We start from the raw sequence: 13,803 nt of genomic DNA, 5'->3' as shown, positions 1-13,803 counted from the left end.
CATCGTCATTGGAAGCATCATTAGCACGAGTGCATTCAGTGCGAGGCGTGACATCAGACATGACACTCACTACGGGGCCAGGACCAGAATCAGCATTATGTGGCTGCGCGGATACTAAAAGTGGCAGCTCATTTTCGGCACCCTCTGTGTCGTCAACCGAACAGTTATCGCTCACGTTGACGGTGCGGTGTCGCACGTTTCTAACATGATGAGGGGTGCCATCAACTACTACTACCTGTGGAGAAACTACTGAGGACACAACACCAGGTTCAGACACGTCCGTGCATCGCGTGCCACGGCGCCTGACCCACACAGCGTCACCAGGGGCGAACTCGCCCGTCCCGCGCGGCGCCGCCGGCTCCGAGCCGTCCGATCCCTCGCGGCCATTCCCACGGCCGTCCGTTCCCTGGCTGCGCCCTTGACCGTCACTGTCACCGACCGGCAGCTGGCGACCAGCTGACCCGACACAGTCGCGCACTGTGTAGCGATAAATCCGACCGACGGGGGCATCACTGGCGCTGTCGCTGTCTCGGGGCGACACATTGTATAGGTGCACGGCCTCTGTGATTGAGCATTGCTTTCGAGCGGCAATAACCTTAACTGTCCGGTGATGCCGTTCAACAATACCGTTACCGCCCGGCTCGTACGCTGCCCGGAACCGCAAAACCACGCCCCATTTCGCCGCGAACGCCGCAAAATGTCGTCCACGAAACACAGTGTCATTATCACAAAGAATCTCGCATGGCGCTCCACGTTCGCATAATATCGCTTCCAGATGCGACACAACATTTTCCGCGTCCGGCCGACGCAACTGCCGCCACAAACCGAACCGAGACGGACCGCAATCGATCACTGTCAGGTACGACTGGTGCTGGTAGTGGGTGACGTCGATGGCCAGCCGCTGCCACGTCTCCGTTACCTCCAGCGATCCGTGACGCCAGGTGACCGGTGCCGGATCGATTGAGCGGCAGACGTCACAGTGATGCACAACAGCACGCACCTGAGACCGAGTAATGGTAGGAGCGATGTCACGACGGGCGAAATACCAGGTGCGGCGAATCCCTGGGTGACCGGCGCGCTCGTGCAGCTCAGCAATAGAGGCGTCCACTGTTGCCCCGGTCGCCACCGCCGCATCTGTGCTGGCGGCCACCGCCGCGCCGACCACCGCGGTCGCACCCGTGTCGGCGGCCACAGCCGTGCCGACTGCCGCTTCCGTGTCGGCGGCCACCGCCGTGCCGACTGCCGCTCCCGTGTCGGCGGCCACCGCCGTGCCGACTGCCGCGGGCCCTGATGTGTCATGCCTCAGCCACTCTTTCGGAACCCGTGTCAGGGCGTCTGCGCGATTTTCGTCTGACCTGACCAGGGTCACTGTCAGCACGAGACCCATTTCGTCTACCAGCTGGCGAATAAGGTCGACACGCCGCCGGATTAACATCTCGCCGTGTGCCTTAGTGCGGAGCCGGGCTCGCCCACTCAGAGCGTCGTCAATCCAGCGGTGGACGGTGGCGGAGTCAGTCCTCAGCTCGATGGTTTGCATTCCCCAAGCGATGGCAAGATTTATGCCCTTCACAGCGGCATCCAGTTCAGCCATGTTTATGTGCGTAGAAGCAGCAGCTTCACGCCTCAGCCAGCAGGCATCCTCCACAGGGCCACCGTCTGCGGTCTCCAAAACAACGCCTGCGGCCAGCGAGCTGGCATCCGTCCACACCACGGCCGCGTCACCTGAGACACACCACACGCCGTGCGCCGGATCGTCACCGTTCACCCGTTCAGCCACATGATCGACCTGCGCCTGCAGCGTACGGTCCCCTGTCATGTCGTCCCAGCCGCGTGTCACAGCATTAGCACGGCGTTTGAGCCAGGCTGTAGCGGGACGCAGCCACCCACAGACCGGGAGGTGGGCCACCAGGCGACCGCACCACGCAAACACACTGCGGCGGGTCAGCGGGCTGGGCGGGGGGCCGACAGGGTTGTCTCGCTCCCAGTGCAGCTCGTCACGCAGTGGGCGAACTCGCAGTCCGAGCAGCCGCGCACCATCAGACACACGCTCAGGGGCCTTGCACTCGAGTCCATACCTGGCGAAATGACTGACAACCCGCTCCGCGCTCGCAATGTCCTCATCTACCAGCAAGTCATCCACATATGAGAGCACTGCACGCTGGATTTCAGGGTCCTGTGCCAGCACAGCACTGACGACCGCCTTCATGACTAGCGGCCCTAGGCTGAGTCCAAAACCTAGCCTCCCCAGATAGAAACGCTGACCACGAATCTCAACCGTTTGATACGGCCATAGACTTTCGTCGAGATGGATCTGAAGGTACGCCTTTTTGAGGTCAACGACCGCCACGTTTCTGCCGTGACGCCGCCACTTCCTCAGCTGATCGGCGCAGACATCTGCATCAGCGGTGTGGGCTAAACGCCCACACCGCTGGGTGGCTGTTTAACTCCCGATAGTCCAGCACTGGCCTCACTTTCTCCTTATTCTTCTGTTGCACAGCCATCAGCGGCACGAGCCCTCGCGGTGGGCCGAGCCGCTGCTCGTCGTATGGCAGCAGCCAGCCGTTGCTGATCCATGTGTCCAGCTCCGTGTCAAATTCGTAGCGGGCGGACCGTGGCACGGAGTACTGGGGCACAGAGTTTTCCAGGCACTCAGGGCCAGAGTTGTCCGCCCACTTCCAAGCCACAGTCCACTTTCGCTCTGCCGAGTCGAACCGCACACTAAAGTCCGGCGCGTCAACTTCGAGTGGTGCACGGGCAGCGGCTCCGCAGAAGCGGACTTGAGACGGTGACTGCACACTGACACCCCCCAGGCTAGAGATGCCAGACATGCCGATAATTAGTTCCACTCCCAGGGGCCGCTCGCTCACCACCAGCACACTCACTCGGGCCCGCTGCCCGGTCACAGTCACCACGTCAGCACTGCCCGAGCCAGTGCATTGAAACTCGTCACCGCTCATCGTCGTCACCGAGACAGGTCCACACTGCCATTGTTCGCAGAACGGTGCATAAATGATGTTATCGGTGCAGCCGGTGTCGATCAGCGCTCGACAGTCTCGCCCGTTGACTCGCAGTTGCACGACTGGCAGAGCGCCGCTCAGTGCTGCACGCGAGAGGACGCCGGCGCTGATTCGTCCTCTCCTCCGTCGTTTCCCGCAGCTCGGCGGGGGCATGAGAAGGACATATGGCCTATATCACCGCATGCCCAGCAGCGCCGCGGCCGGCTGGCCCGGCGAGACGGTCCCTCCTGCGCTGACAGCCGCTGACGGGAGGGGGCGGGGGCGAGGGGTGCCGGCCCGGCCGCCGTCGTCGCCGCCGCCGCCGCCGCCGCCGCCGCCACGCGCTCGTCACTGAGCACAGCTCTGGCGCGCGCCAGCACACTGGCAAGGTCGAGCCCTTCCGCTCTAGACCCAGCCCGCACCATCTGCCGAACCGACTCGGGCAGACCTGCCACAAAAGCGCAGGTCAGCGCACGCTCCGGTACGCCACCAAACAGCTGTGCCAGCCGCTGAAGGTCCGCCAGAAACACATCGGCTGACTCTCCACTGCGGAGTCTTCGGGTGGTGAAGGCCTCGTATGCTGCATGCTGATCAAGCGCAAAAGCCTGGTACAGGCCTGCGCGTATGGCCGCCAAACTGCCACGGCTTTCGTCCGGCAGCTGCGCCCACACGGCGAAGGCTCCGCCGGTCAACCGGAGTGGGATGATCGCTGCTGCATCCACTCCGCGGTGCTGGCAGAGCAGCTCCGCTCTGCCCAGCCATTCGACCACATCGCCGGTCCCATCGAATTCGGCGATCACACGCGCGTCGAATGCGACACTGGGCGCCACCACCACGGTCTGTCCACTCGAGTCCACTCCTTTCACGTCTACAGTCCCACTGCCGGTCTTGTTGGCCATTTTTCGCAATGCCGAAATAGCTTGTAGTTTCTGTATGTATTTCCACACGGTCGCTCACCCACCACGGGCTATCGCCGACCTCACACTGCCGCGGCCCGCGGCTCCCGTCCACCGCGTGCCGCACCGCGTGTCGCCGCCGGGGAGACATATGGCCGGCACATGGGCCCGCGTCGGCCGAGTCCGACCCCAGCCCCGTCCGCCCGGCCCGGGTCCGGGCCAGACCGATACAGTTACACCTGTGCTACTGTACCGCCGGTGGTGGTACTACAAGTCGCAGTTCGACCGGCCGCTGACCGTCGGTCGGTGCGGATCATCACTCACACCGGGTGCTACTAATGGGTTCCGAGTCCAGGAGGAACGGCTATTGGCGGACGGTGTCGGCTGCGGCGGGCTGTACCGACCTCGTAGCCCGGGGTGAACGGGCATGTGTCTCTTGTATTAGCGACCCCGACCCTACCCCGTCCCGTGGTTACAGGTGACGCTGTCCACCCCACCCACAATAAGTGGAACACCGGAAAGCTGTGATAACGAATGCTGAGCATGAGTCACTCTGCAGAGCCGGCCCTGGGCGATTATGTACCCCTAATGCTGGTATCCTTCCAGCACTGGTCTGTGCCTGTCTGACAGTATATTTGTTCATTTTCAGCTCCGAGTTTCGTGGGCTCGATGGACTACGGCGATCACGTGTACTTCTTCTTCCGAGAGACGGCCGTCGAGTACATCAATTGCGGAAAGGTACGTCTGTGCGTCTGCGGTACCCGGCGCTCAATGTCGTGACGGCTCTGGCGGGGCTGGACTGCAGCCTGCGAGATCAAACACGATTGGCGGGACCGTTTTGGTTTGGTATTGGCTCGACATTGATCTTGAGACGGGCGACATACGTGAGCTATGCGGCGGGCCCCTGCCTCCGAGTTTGGTGCTGCGGTGCTGCTCGGTGCTCGTACTGAGATAAGGCATGCTGGTTAAACACTGCGGTCGGTAAGATCAGAACGATCACAGCCGGCTATATGGCGACGGCCGACAGAAATATCATTGTCATGTTTCCTGACGAATGCAAGATACAATCTGGCAGCCTATCTTAAACGGGACTGTCGGCTTTTATGGCCTTGGGATTAGAGATCTTGTTCTCACAAATGCCTGCGTTTGTGGTTGGCCTTCGGAGCTCCGTCGCTTACTGCGCCGCCCGCGGTCTAATCTGCTGTGTGTTTTGTTCTCACAGCGGTCCTACTCTCGGGTGGCACGAGTGTGTAAGAAGGACAGAGGCGGTCCTTACAAGTACAAGAACAAGTGGACGTCGTTCCTCAAGTCACGCCTCAACTGCTCCATCCCCGGAGAATATCCGTTCTACTTTGATGAAATTCGTAAGTACCTACTCCAACGACCATGTTACTGTTTTGACTCGCTAACACAAGCGGCACGTCAGTTGCTGGGTGCTATTTGGTTTGTTATTGTTCGTTAAGTCAGCAGAGCTGATTGATAAAGACGGATAAGGCTGCCGGCTCAGCCTGTTAGTCATGATTTCTGTGAAGTTATACACGGTGTCCAGTTTTAATGCTCTGTACCGTTATTGGGGCTCATTCGGGGCGTCACATCCCACCTGCTGGGCCCGGCCAGCCGGCTGGCTGCCCACGCGCCGTGAGATATCCCTCAGAGGTGACCTCCGCCGTGATCGGAGCAGCGCTGGCCGTGTGACTCCTCGTGACTGACCGGTCCGCATCCCCTGTTCGTCGTCAGAGTCGATTTCGACGGTGCAGAGCGGCGTGTACGGCGGCCGGCCCGAGGAGGTGCTCTACGCCGTCTTCACCACGCCCGTCAACAGCATCCCCGGCTCGGCCATCTGCGCCTTCCGCATGGCCGACCTGGTCGACACGTTCGCCGGCGCCTTCAAGCACCAGGAGGACATGAACTCCAACTGGCTGCCGCTCAAGAACTCGCAGGTGCCCAGTCCGCGACCTGGCCTGTGCGTCAACGACTCTCGCCAGCTGTCGGACGCGCACCTCAACTTCATCCAGTCGCACCCGCTGATGGACGGCGCCGTGCCGTCGCTGCACGGCCGGCCGCTGCTGGCGCGCACCAGCCTGCGGCACCGCTTCACCAAGATTGCCGTGGACCCGCAGGTGCAGGCTGCCGACGGAACACTCTACGATGTGCTCTTCATCGGAACAGGTGAGATGAAGGGTTTACCGGCGCATACTGTCACGAAAGCAATGGAAACGGGGCATAAGGATTTTGTTTTATTGACATGAACATTAAATCGTGCAACGGTGAGCACATAGTTAGCCTTACTTCCCGCATGGCCGTCTTGGGACGGTTAATGACATCAGGACTAACTCGCGTCTTCTCCGTCAGACAACGGCCGGGTGCTGAAGGCGGTGAACGCCGCCTCTGGCTCCGGCACGGTGCGCGCCGAGCCCGTGCTCATCGAGGAGCTCGAGGTGCTGGCCAACGGCGCGGCCATCACCAACCTGCTGGTCTCGCGCCAGCCGGACGCGCCGCCGCGCCTGATCGTCGTCACCGATGACGAAGTGCGCGCGCTGCCGCTGCACCGGTGCGGCGACAAGGCGTTGCGCTGCGCCGACTGCGTGCGCCTGCAGGACCCGTACTGCGGCTGGGAGGCGGCCGGGCAGCGGTGCGCGCCCGTCGACTCGCCCGCCTGGCCCGAGGGCGTGGCCGTGGTGCAGAACGTCAGTCACGGCGTCCACCCGCACTGTCCGCCCAGTGAGTACCCTCCCCGCCCCCGCCCCCGCCACCGCCCGACGAGTGTCGACTGGCAGCGAGCGGTGGCCTCGCTGAGTTTGTTTGCCGACCGCTCTGCCGAGTGGCGTGCGTGGTCGTTTGTTTCAGTTAAGATGATAAAGTTCCGGCATAATTCCTTCTCTGCAACACGCTTAACTGGCTCTTGTGTCAGATGTCGGACGCAAGGCGCTGCATCAAAACTGCGGCGAAATTCAGGAAGCTACCGCTGTTTAACTAAGCCACGGCGTTTTTATGGAGATCGCGGAAAGCGTCCGACTCGTGTTGATGTGAACAAGGCGACCATAATGATGCGAGCGGTGACTGGTTGCAACGTTCCTAACATGGCTTTCTTCGTTTTACAGGTCCAGATCGGGAACCGAAAATTCTCTACCAGGAGGCAACGAGTAAGTATTCATTCAGTAAAGCTGCTTTATGCATTTGTGCATTTTGTTTTGTTGCTTTTATTCGGCACTTTTTGTTTTGTTTACGTTGCACAGCTGCTATATTATTTATCTGCACTGCCGGCACGCTACTGTTTGGTGTTCGTCCGCCTGCCTGCCTGTGTGTCTGTGCGAGTCGGCTGTGTATGTGCGAGTCGGCTGTGTCTGTAGCGGCGGTGTGTCTGTCTGCTTGTTGTAGCTCCTCCCAGCACGGCGTCCAGTCCTCCGGAACCGTGTGTCTGCGGCTCCGGGTCGGCTCCGGCTGGCTCCGGGCAGGACTCCGACTCGGACTCGGATTCCGACGTCCGGCTAGGTCAGTAAGACTCGAGAGCGACGGCGAGCCGCGGCCCCGCACACCGGATCAGCGATCACATCGTTACACTTGGTCATCGAACTTGATAGTCGCTGCGCTGCGCTTAATCGTCTCCTTTTAAATTCTTCGCTTTACGATTTATTTTCTGCATCAAAATGATTACTGAACATGATAAATAATACTAGATTTCACCTCCTTTAGTTTATTTGGATTACGTTAGCTATATGCATAAACAACACTGGCGATGGAAACCGTCTATACCGTTAAAAAAGTGAAGATGATTGTAACAGTCTTCAAGATGATTAATTTCTAGTTTTCCTGTCTCTCCGTTTGCGTTGTGAGTGGTTTTCTGAAGAGCTCCACGGTCGGTCCGTTACAGAACGAGGTCGGTATAACGCGCTGGAGCGAGGCCATAAGGTACTGGACATTCTGGAGCAGCCGAAGGCGTCGTACCCGGGCGCTGGTAAGTGTTCCCTCCCTTCTGCTGTGGGACCGCCCGCTCCGGCCGGGGCTATGTTCGATACCGTGTGCTCCGCCGCAGCGCAACGGCTGAGCGATGGCATCTCAAGACCGGCTCGGTCGCGATGTTTAGAAAGCATGCGCATGGTAATTGGCTGCACTGGCTAGTGCACGCTCACATGTAACCATTTGATCCTGCACATTTGCCTTAGTTGTGCTTATTTTCAATTTAGCGTCTTTTTTATTTCGTTTCATGATGAGATCGTCATAATCTGCATCGTTTTGGGTTGTGGTGCCCGTAACCCATGATCTTAATCTTTGTTGTTTGTTGCCGGCTGTCCGGTCGTCACTGCCGTCCCGTCACGATGGCTGGTGACGTTACTCTGTCCGTCACTGACTGCAGTAACGCCGAGTGACCTGTCACTGTGTGACGCCCCCGTTTCCTTGTCTCTGTTTAACACCCCGTTCCCGTGTCCGCTCTACAGAGTCCCAGTTTGTGACCGGTGTGGAGCCGGCCGTCTACTCGGCCGAGACGCTGGCCGTCGCCGTGGTCACCACCTGCCTACTGGCCATGGTGATCGGGTTTCTGGCCGGCTGGCTCTTCTCTCGACGCTGCTGGCGAATGCGCAATGAACCCTACTACGAAACTCCGCACCTGGATCACCAGTCCAAGATGAAACAGCTAGAGACGGCGGCCGCCCAGGGCAAGCCTGATAACAGGTGCGCTGACCATGCAATTAGGCCCATTTCCTCGTGATTGTAGCGATTGTAACAACAAGCATCACGTGTGCCGTGGTTCATTGTAACTCCGGATGTGTTCTTTGAGGTGACACATGTCTATTGTTTGCTTGTGGGAGCGGACATAGCAATGTAGTCATATCCCGGTAAATGATTGGTGAATTCGATATTGAACGCTCTACTGACTGGTGCCGTTTCCTGCCTCAGGTGTGACCAGAATTTCTTGAACACCGAACCTCCGTCAGTGCTGCTCAGCAAACAGATCAACTTGGTGGTCAACCAGACCAAGAACAGCAACGGCAAGAACGCCAACTCGGCCGCCGATAACAAGCCGCTGCAGAAAGTGCGCAAAATGTACTTGTAGTGCGCACCGCCGGCAGCGCAGCGCCCCTAGCGGTGAACTGTGGAACTAGAGCGGCCGGTCCGCCAGCGCAGTGCAGTGGACGCTATTGGTGGGCGGGCGGTGGCGCCGCCGGCGGGGACTGGCGACACTCGAGCTTCAGCTGCCGGCCACCAGGGGTGGAGCGGCCGGGCGCCGCGCCGACCGGCATGGCCAGGAGTGGTGAACGGCGCACACTGCAGCTGCATTACGAGTTCTGTACAAATGTAGATAGCGCGACCGAGGCCATGTTGTTATTGTTGATCGTGTTGGTGTCCGCCGAAGAGATCTTTATCGTCTAGCTCGTCGAGGAGCCGAGCGCCAGCCGCGCGCTGCGTGCGGTCGTGTGCCATTGGAGATTATGCCGCGTGTAATCCATGTCCATCTCGCGTTAATCATGCCCATCATCCCGCCGCTGTCATCTCACCTCATTCAGCTCGTGGCTCCGACGCCGGCGTGGGGCCAGGCATGTCCGTGATGCTCTGTTGTGGTGACAGTATGCTGCGTGACGTTGAAGTGTGACGATAGGGTGTCTGTTGTGGCGTGGTGATTCGAGGCGCCCTTCTATTGGGCTGAATGCCTTGCCCTTTTCCCCCGCCGACTCACGTTGACTATCATTATTTTTGGGCCTTTTGGCTCGTTTTTGACAGATTCCTGAAGATGAGACAATAATGTGGAAAATATCGGCTCCGGGTCTGAGGGCTATTTATTTGTTTTAGCGCACTATTGTGTGCAAATTGACCATTTTTTTGTGACTGCTCTGCTTCGTTTCGATCCGATGACGTCATTTACAATCGGCGTGCTGCGTGTGACTGCGTCCGGAGCATACCTCCGACCTCCGCCCCGCGGTCCGACCGATACAGGTGATCAGACCTGTGCCTTGACATGTATGTAGAGCGAGTGTTAATGCCGAACGATAGACTGCAGAGAGTGATGAGTGACTAGTACGAGTGTCAGACCGAGCGCATTTTACAGTCTATTATTTTCAGACATAGTGCTTTATGTATTGTGTATTGTGTAAATAACGTGAAACATCAATATAAATGTGTAATACCGACAAGAGCCTATTATGAAAGTTCACCCGTCTATGCGGAGTTCATGATGACCATGTTTGAACTTCTCGTATTGCCTCAGACCAAGTTTTGCAATAACTCCATCGCCCATCGATTTAGCATTTACTACCAGTAAAGGCTTACGTTTGTAAGAGGCTTAGGTACACCAACGTCTCTATGGAAAGGGTGGATTCGACAAACATTTGGCAGGGACGCTAATTTTCGCAAGGTGATTTATGGTTTTCGATGCATTCGGAGGCAATTAGTTTGTCGAAATATCCACTGATGATTGCGATGGTATACCGGCTTACTAGCTAGTGGATTTGACACGGAACGTATGCAATGCATTTACAAGTCGGAGTGTTTTCCTGTCGATCGGAGTTTCCTTTCAGACACCTAGGAAAGTTGTAATCAGCAGCACATCACAATATATTGCAGTGTCATGACACAGTATCATGAATACAAAATAAGCGTATCACAGCCAAAACAAATGCACGATTCCGCACGAGTCGCGGATAGTCGCCATCCAGTACAATGTCCCTCCTCCAAAATGTTGCAGTCACATCCCGAGCTGCGTGGAGCGCGAATGAAAGCTTAAACGCTGCAGCGTGAGCAAGCAGGGTCGTGCTAAACTACGAACACAATACACACGCGTGAAGACGGACACTAGCAACCTTCCTTATCGCACGCACCGTCCCACAGCGCGCACGCACGCACGCACGCACGCACGCACGCACGTCCACGCATCCTCCCTGAGAAACCACGCCCCGGCTCGGGCCTTGTCTCGCCGGCCGTGGAGCGTGGTGAAGTATAAAGTGGTCAGTGACGGCTGACGACGGCCGACATCCATCACGTGTCCAGAATGAAAGGATATGGACTTTCCAACGTCGACGCCATAGCCGCAACAAACAATGACGTGTGTTCTTTACACGGAAAGATGTAAACGGAACAGGCGGGGATTACGTTCTTTCGACCGTATGTACACTCGGGTGAGTTTAATGCAAGCAGTGGAAATATTTTGTTGTTCTTCAATGCGGCTTCACGGATTGCACAATTACTGAGAACTCGATGGGCATAGAAGGCGATCAAATAAGCCGATCGACGACCGTCTGGGCACGCAACATTTTTCGGACAAAACACCTTCCCTATGCACCCGACTGGAGAGACTTCGCAATGCTTTCGGAGTCAGCACTGCGCTTACACATAGGTACACTTATGGGGACCCGGCAAAGGAACGGTGAAAATCTCAGCGCATGGTGAAACTAATCTCACGATTGTACAAACATCTAAGTCTATAAATGAAACAGAAGACATCTGCCAGAGGACGGACAAGGACGAGCATGATACGAAAAGCGCACTTCAAAGGAAAGGGGCGAGCGGCGGATCAAAACACGATCAAAAATCAAATCATATAAGCTTTCACATGGTACATATAATCAATGACCGTAGCACATCACATAGCGTCTAATCTCTACATCGAAAGTATCACGTTCGACTGAGTCGCGATGCCGCCTATCCTATCGAGCCGAAAGACGCAACTCGTCAGTGACGCGACCCGATTCAGGTCAGGTCGACCCCTTTGACCCGACCTTCGTTGGGATGACTGATACCCGAACATGAAGTGACCTCTGGTGACCAGACTCTGTCCCCGATGAGGTCACCGACGGGCGACTGCTGCTGTCCTTCTGATGCGATGATCCCGGAGGCTCACAGCGGTGCCGGCCGAGAAAGCCGACCGCAGGAGCTTATACTGGCCTGTAACGTACAGCAAACGCGTCGTCAGCCAAGTCCATTGACGGGACAAATCGCAAATGCCAAAAAATCATGACACTGCAAGGCACACTGAAGGTCAGTTTAAAAATATTGCACATTTATATATGCTATATCCTAAGCCAAGACGTGATACTTCGGCTGAAAACTTTAATTCACAAAAGTACATATGTGAGGTGCAAACAACTGTCTGAAGAGTTAACTGTACCTTTACAGGGATGTGTCGCTGGGAGAGCCGCCTCATCCAAATGCGCACGGGTTGCGACTTTGCCATCCCTCGCACGGGCCCTGGTCACGGCTCGCGACCCGTCACCGGGCCCCGGAGCGACGTCGCCAGGTCACACGCCTCGAGGTCGAGGTCATTCACTGGCGCCGCGGGTCCGCACCGATTCACTGGCGCCGCGGTGGGTCCGACATCGTCTTAGTTCCACGACCCTTCACTGCGTGCGTTGACCTTCTCCACGCGGCGACTCAGTTCATCACGAAACACATACACTACAAATATGCACTCCGCTTCTTTTGCAACGTATCGTAGCCAGGCTCTATTTCTGTTTTTCTGTCCATAGTGGGCTTAGTTTGGTTCACTACTATGTTGATCTGTTTGCCGTTGTTGCCCACGAAGCTGGTGGGCTCGGGGTTCGGCTGCGTTTGCGCGATGTCGCTCCTGCGGAAGAAGGCATTCATTAGATCCTGATTGTTTGCATGAGCCATGAACAGCCATTGGATTAAACAGAGCATATATCTAACAAGCGCAAACCGGTCCCCCCAGCTATAGCCTTGTGCTAGCGGGGATGCAAAATTAAAAAAAAAAAAATGCATTGCGGTGCGTCTCTGACCTGTTGTCCGTTTTGACGGGGAGGGCCACGGTATCGGCCTGTTTGAGGCACGTCGAGTCCGTCTCGTAGTACTTCGTTCGCTGCTGGTTGCGCGTCCAGCGTCGAGAGAACAGCCAACCGGCCAGGAACCCGATCACCATGGCCAGTAGGCAGGTGGTGGTCACGGCCACGGCCAGCGTCTTGGCCGAGTAGACGGCGTCCGACGAGTCCTGCTCGCGAGACTCTGGAACGGGAGAGAGCGAGAGCACTTGTCAGAGGACAGCTTGAGATGCGCCGAGTCGTTGACAGGGTATTCATACAAGGTCAGGAGCTAAAGGGGTCCTTGACGGCACCACGTAAACCACGTACCGTAAAGTGGGGCTATTTGAGACAGTATTTAAAATCGCTATACAATGAAAAGAAGATCGCTTGATTTTTGTGTGATATTTTTGCTCAGGGAGGTGTGGAATCGAGCAGTAAATCACCTCAGCAAAAATTAAGCAAATTTCAAACGGTTTTTATTTTATAACAATTTTAAAAACTGTCTCAAATAGCCCCACTGTCTCAAATAGCCCCACCTTACGGTAAGCCTTTGCCTTTGTGAAGCAGAATTTGTTCATGATTGATAAACAAAGAAGACCAAAAATTAAACAAAATATGCGGCCAGTATGGGTAGAAATCCAAGCTAGTCATTCAAAAGCGCGAACTAGAACTGATGATAGTGGCAAAGAAGATTGTTTCGAAAGCTGCTAAGTTCCCAAGAGCAATCTCATAGATCGGGCAAATAGAAGCACCCAAGTCTTTTCCAAAGCCCGTGTGTGATCCCATTCACCTTGCGGGCTTCGCCTGGCTAAGAAGCAGCATACGATGTGTTTGTTTAGACGGGACAAGACCCACCACCACTAGCACTGAAGCGATAGAGGCGGCTAGGCTCTCGGGACGTCACCCTTACCTGTCGCCTGCCCGAGGGTGTACGACTTCGAGCGTTCAAGGATGTCATACACCTTCCCAGTCTCGTCAACCGCACTGTACAGTTCTCTGTCATTTTTCGTTTCTGCGAAAACACCATCGATGCGTTATTCATTAACGCATTTCCTTTTTAATTCGACATTTTCATTACGATATCGATACGATTAAAATATTCCGTCCTTTAAACAAAATTAATTCCGTTGAAACAATGGTGCACGTGAGGGAATTAGCATTCGC

At 56.4% G+C, this 13,803-nt stretch overlaps 2 protein-coding genes across 4 annotated transcripts in view; one reads left to right on the top strand and one right to left on the bottom strand.

The window, feature by feature from the left end:
• LOC122373701 (semaphorin-1A-like) overlaps positions 1 to 10,017 on the top strand; it is a 39,961-nt gene extending 29,944 nt beyond the window's left edge. Inside the window, exons 7-15 of one of the 3 annotated variants that reach the window (XM_043352013.1) lie at positions 4,542 to 4,630; positions 5,115 to 5,256; positions 5,630 to 6,061; positions 6,245 to 6,613; positions 6,994 to 7,035; positions 7,271 to 7,384; positions 7,764 to 7,847; positions 8,329 to 8,563; positions 8,789 to 10,017. In XM_043352013.1, coding sequence (XP_043207948.1) covers positions 4,542 to 4,630; positions 5,115 to 5,256; positions 5,630 to 6,061; positions 6,245 to 6,613; positions 6,994 to 7,035; positions 7,271 to 7,384; positions 7,764 to 7,847; positions 8,329 to 8,563; positions 8,789 to 8,945 — 1,664 coding nt within the window. In that variant the 3' untranslated portion in view covers positions 8,946 to 10,017. The remainder of the gene's footprint in view (positions 1 to 4,541; positions 4,631 to 5,114; positions 5,257 to 5,629; positions 6,062 to 6,244; positions 6,614 to 6,993; positions 7,036 to 7,270; positions 7,385 to 7,763; positions 7,848 to 8,328; positions 8,564 to 8,788) is intronic. The other 2 variants (XM_043352014.1, XM_043352015.1) reach the window with 2 other exon arrangements.
• A 406-nt stretch (positions 10,018 to 10,423) lies between these two features.
• LOC122373703 (semaphorin-1A-like) overlaps positions 10,424 to 13,803 on the bottom strand; it is a 59,236-nt gene continuing 55,856 nt past the window's right edge. The window contains exons 13-16 of the mRNA XM_043352017.1: positions 13,550 to 13,651; positions 12,619 to 12,841; positions 11,991 to 12,446; positions 10,424 to 11,767 (exon numbers count right to left, since the gene is read on the bottom strand). Of these exons, the coding sequence (XP_043207952.1) occupies positions 12,278 to 12,446; positions 12,619 to 12,841; positions 13,550 to 13,651 (494 nt within the window). The 3' untranslated portion in view covers positions 10,424 to 11,767; positions 11,991 to 12,277. The remainder of the gene's footprint in view (positions 11,768 to 11,990; positions 12,447 to 12,618; positions 12,842 to 13,549; positions 13,652 to 13,803) is intronic.

Source organism: Amphibalanus amphitrite, unplaced genomic scaffold, assembly GCF_019059575.1.
Source record: "Amphibalanus amphitrite isolate SeventyFive unplaced genomic scaffold, NRLGWU_Aamphi_draft 001538F_arrow, whole genome shotgun sequence".
NCBI lineage: Eukaryota > Metazoa > Arthropoda > Thecostraca > Balanomorpha > Balanidae > Amphibalanus > Amphibalanus amphitrite.
This window is presented reverse-complemented; position numbering and strand designations above follow the sequence as displayed.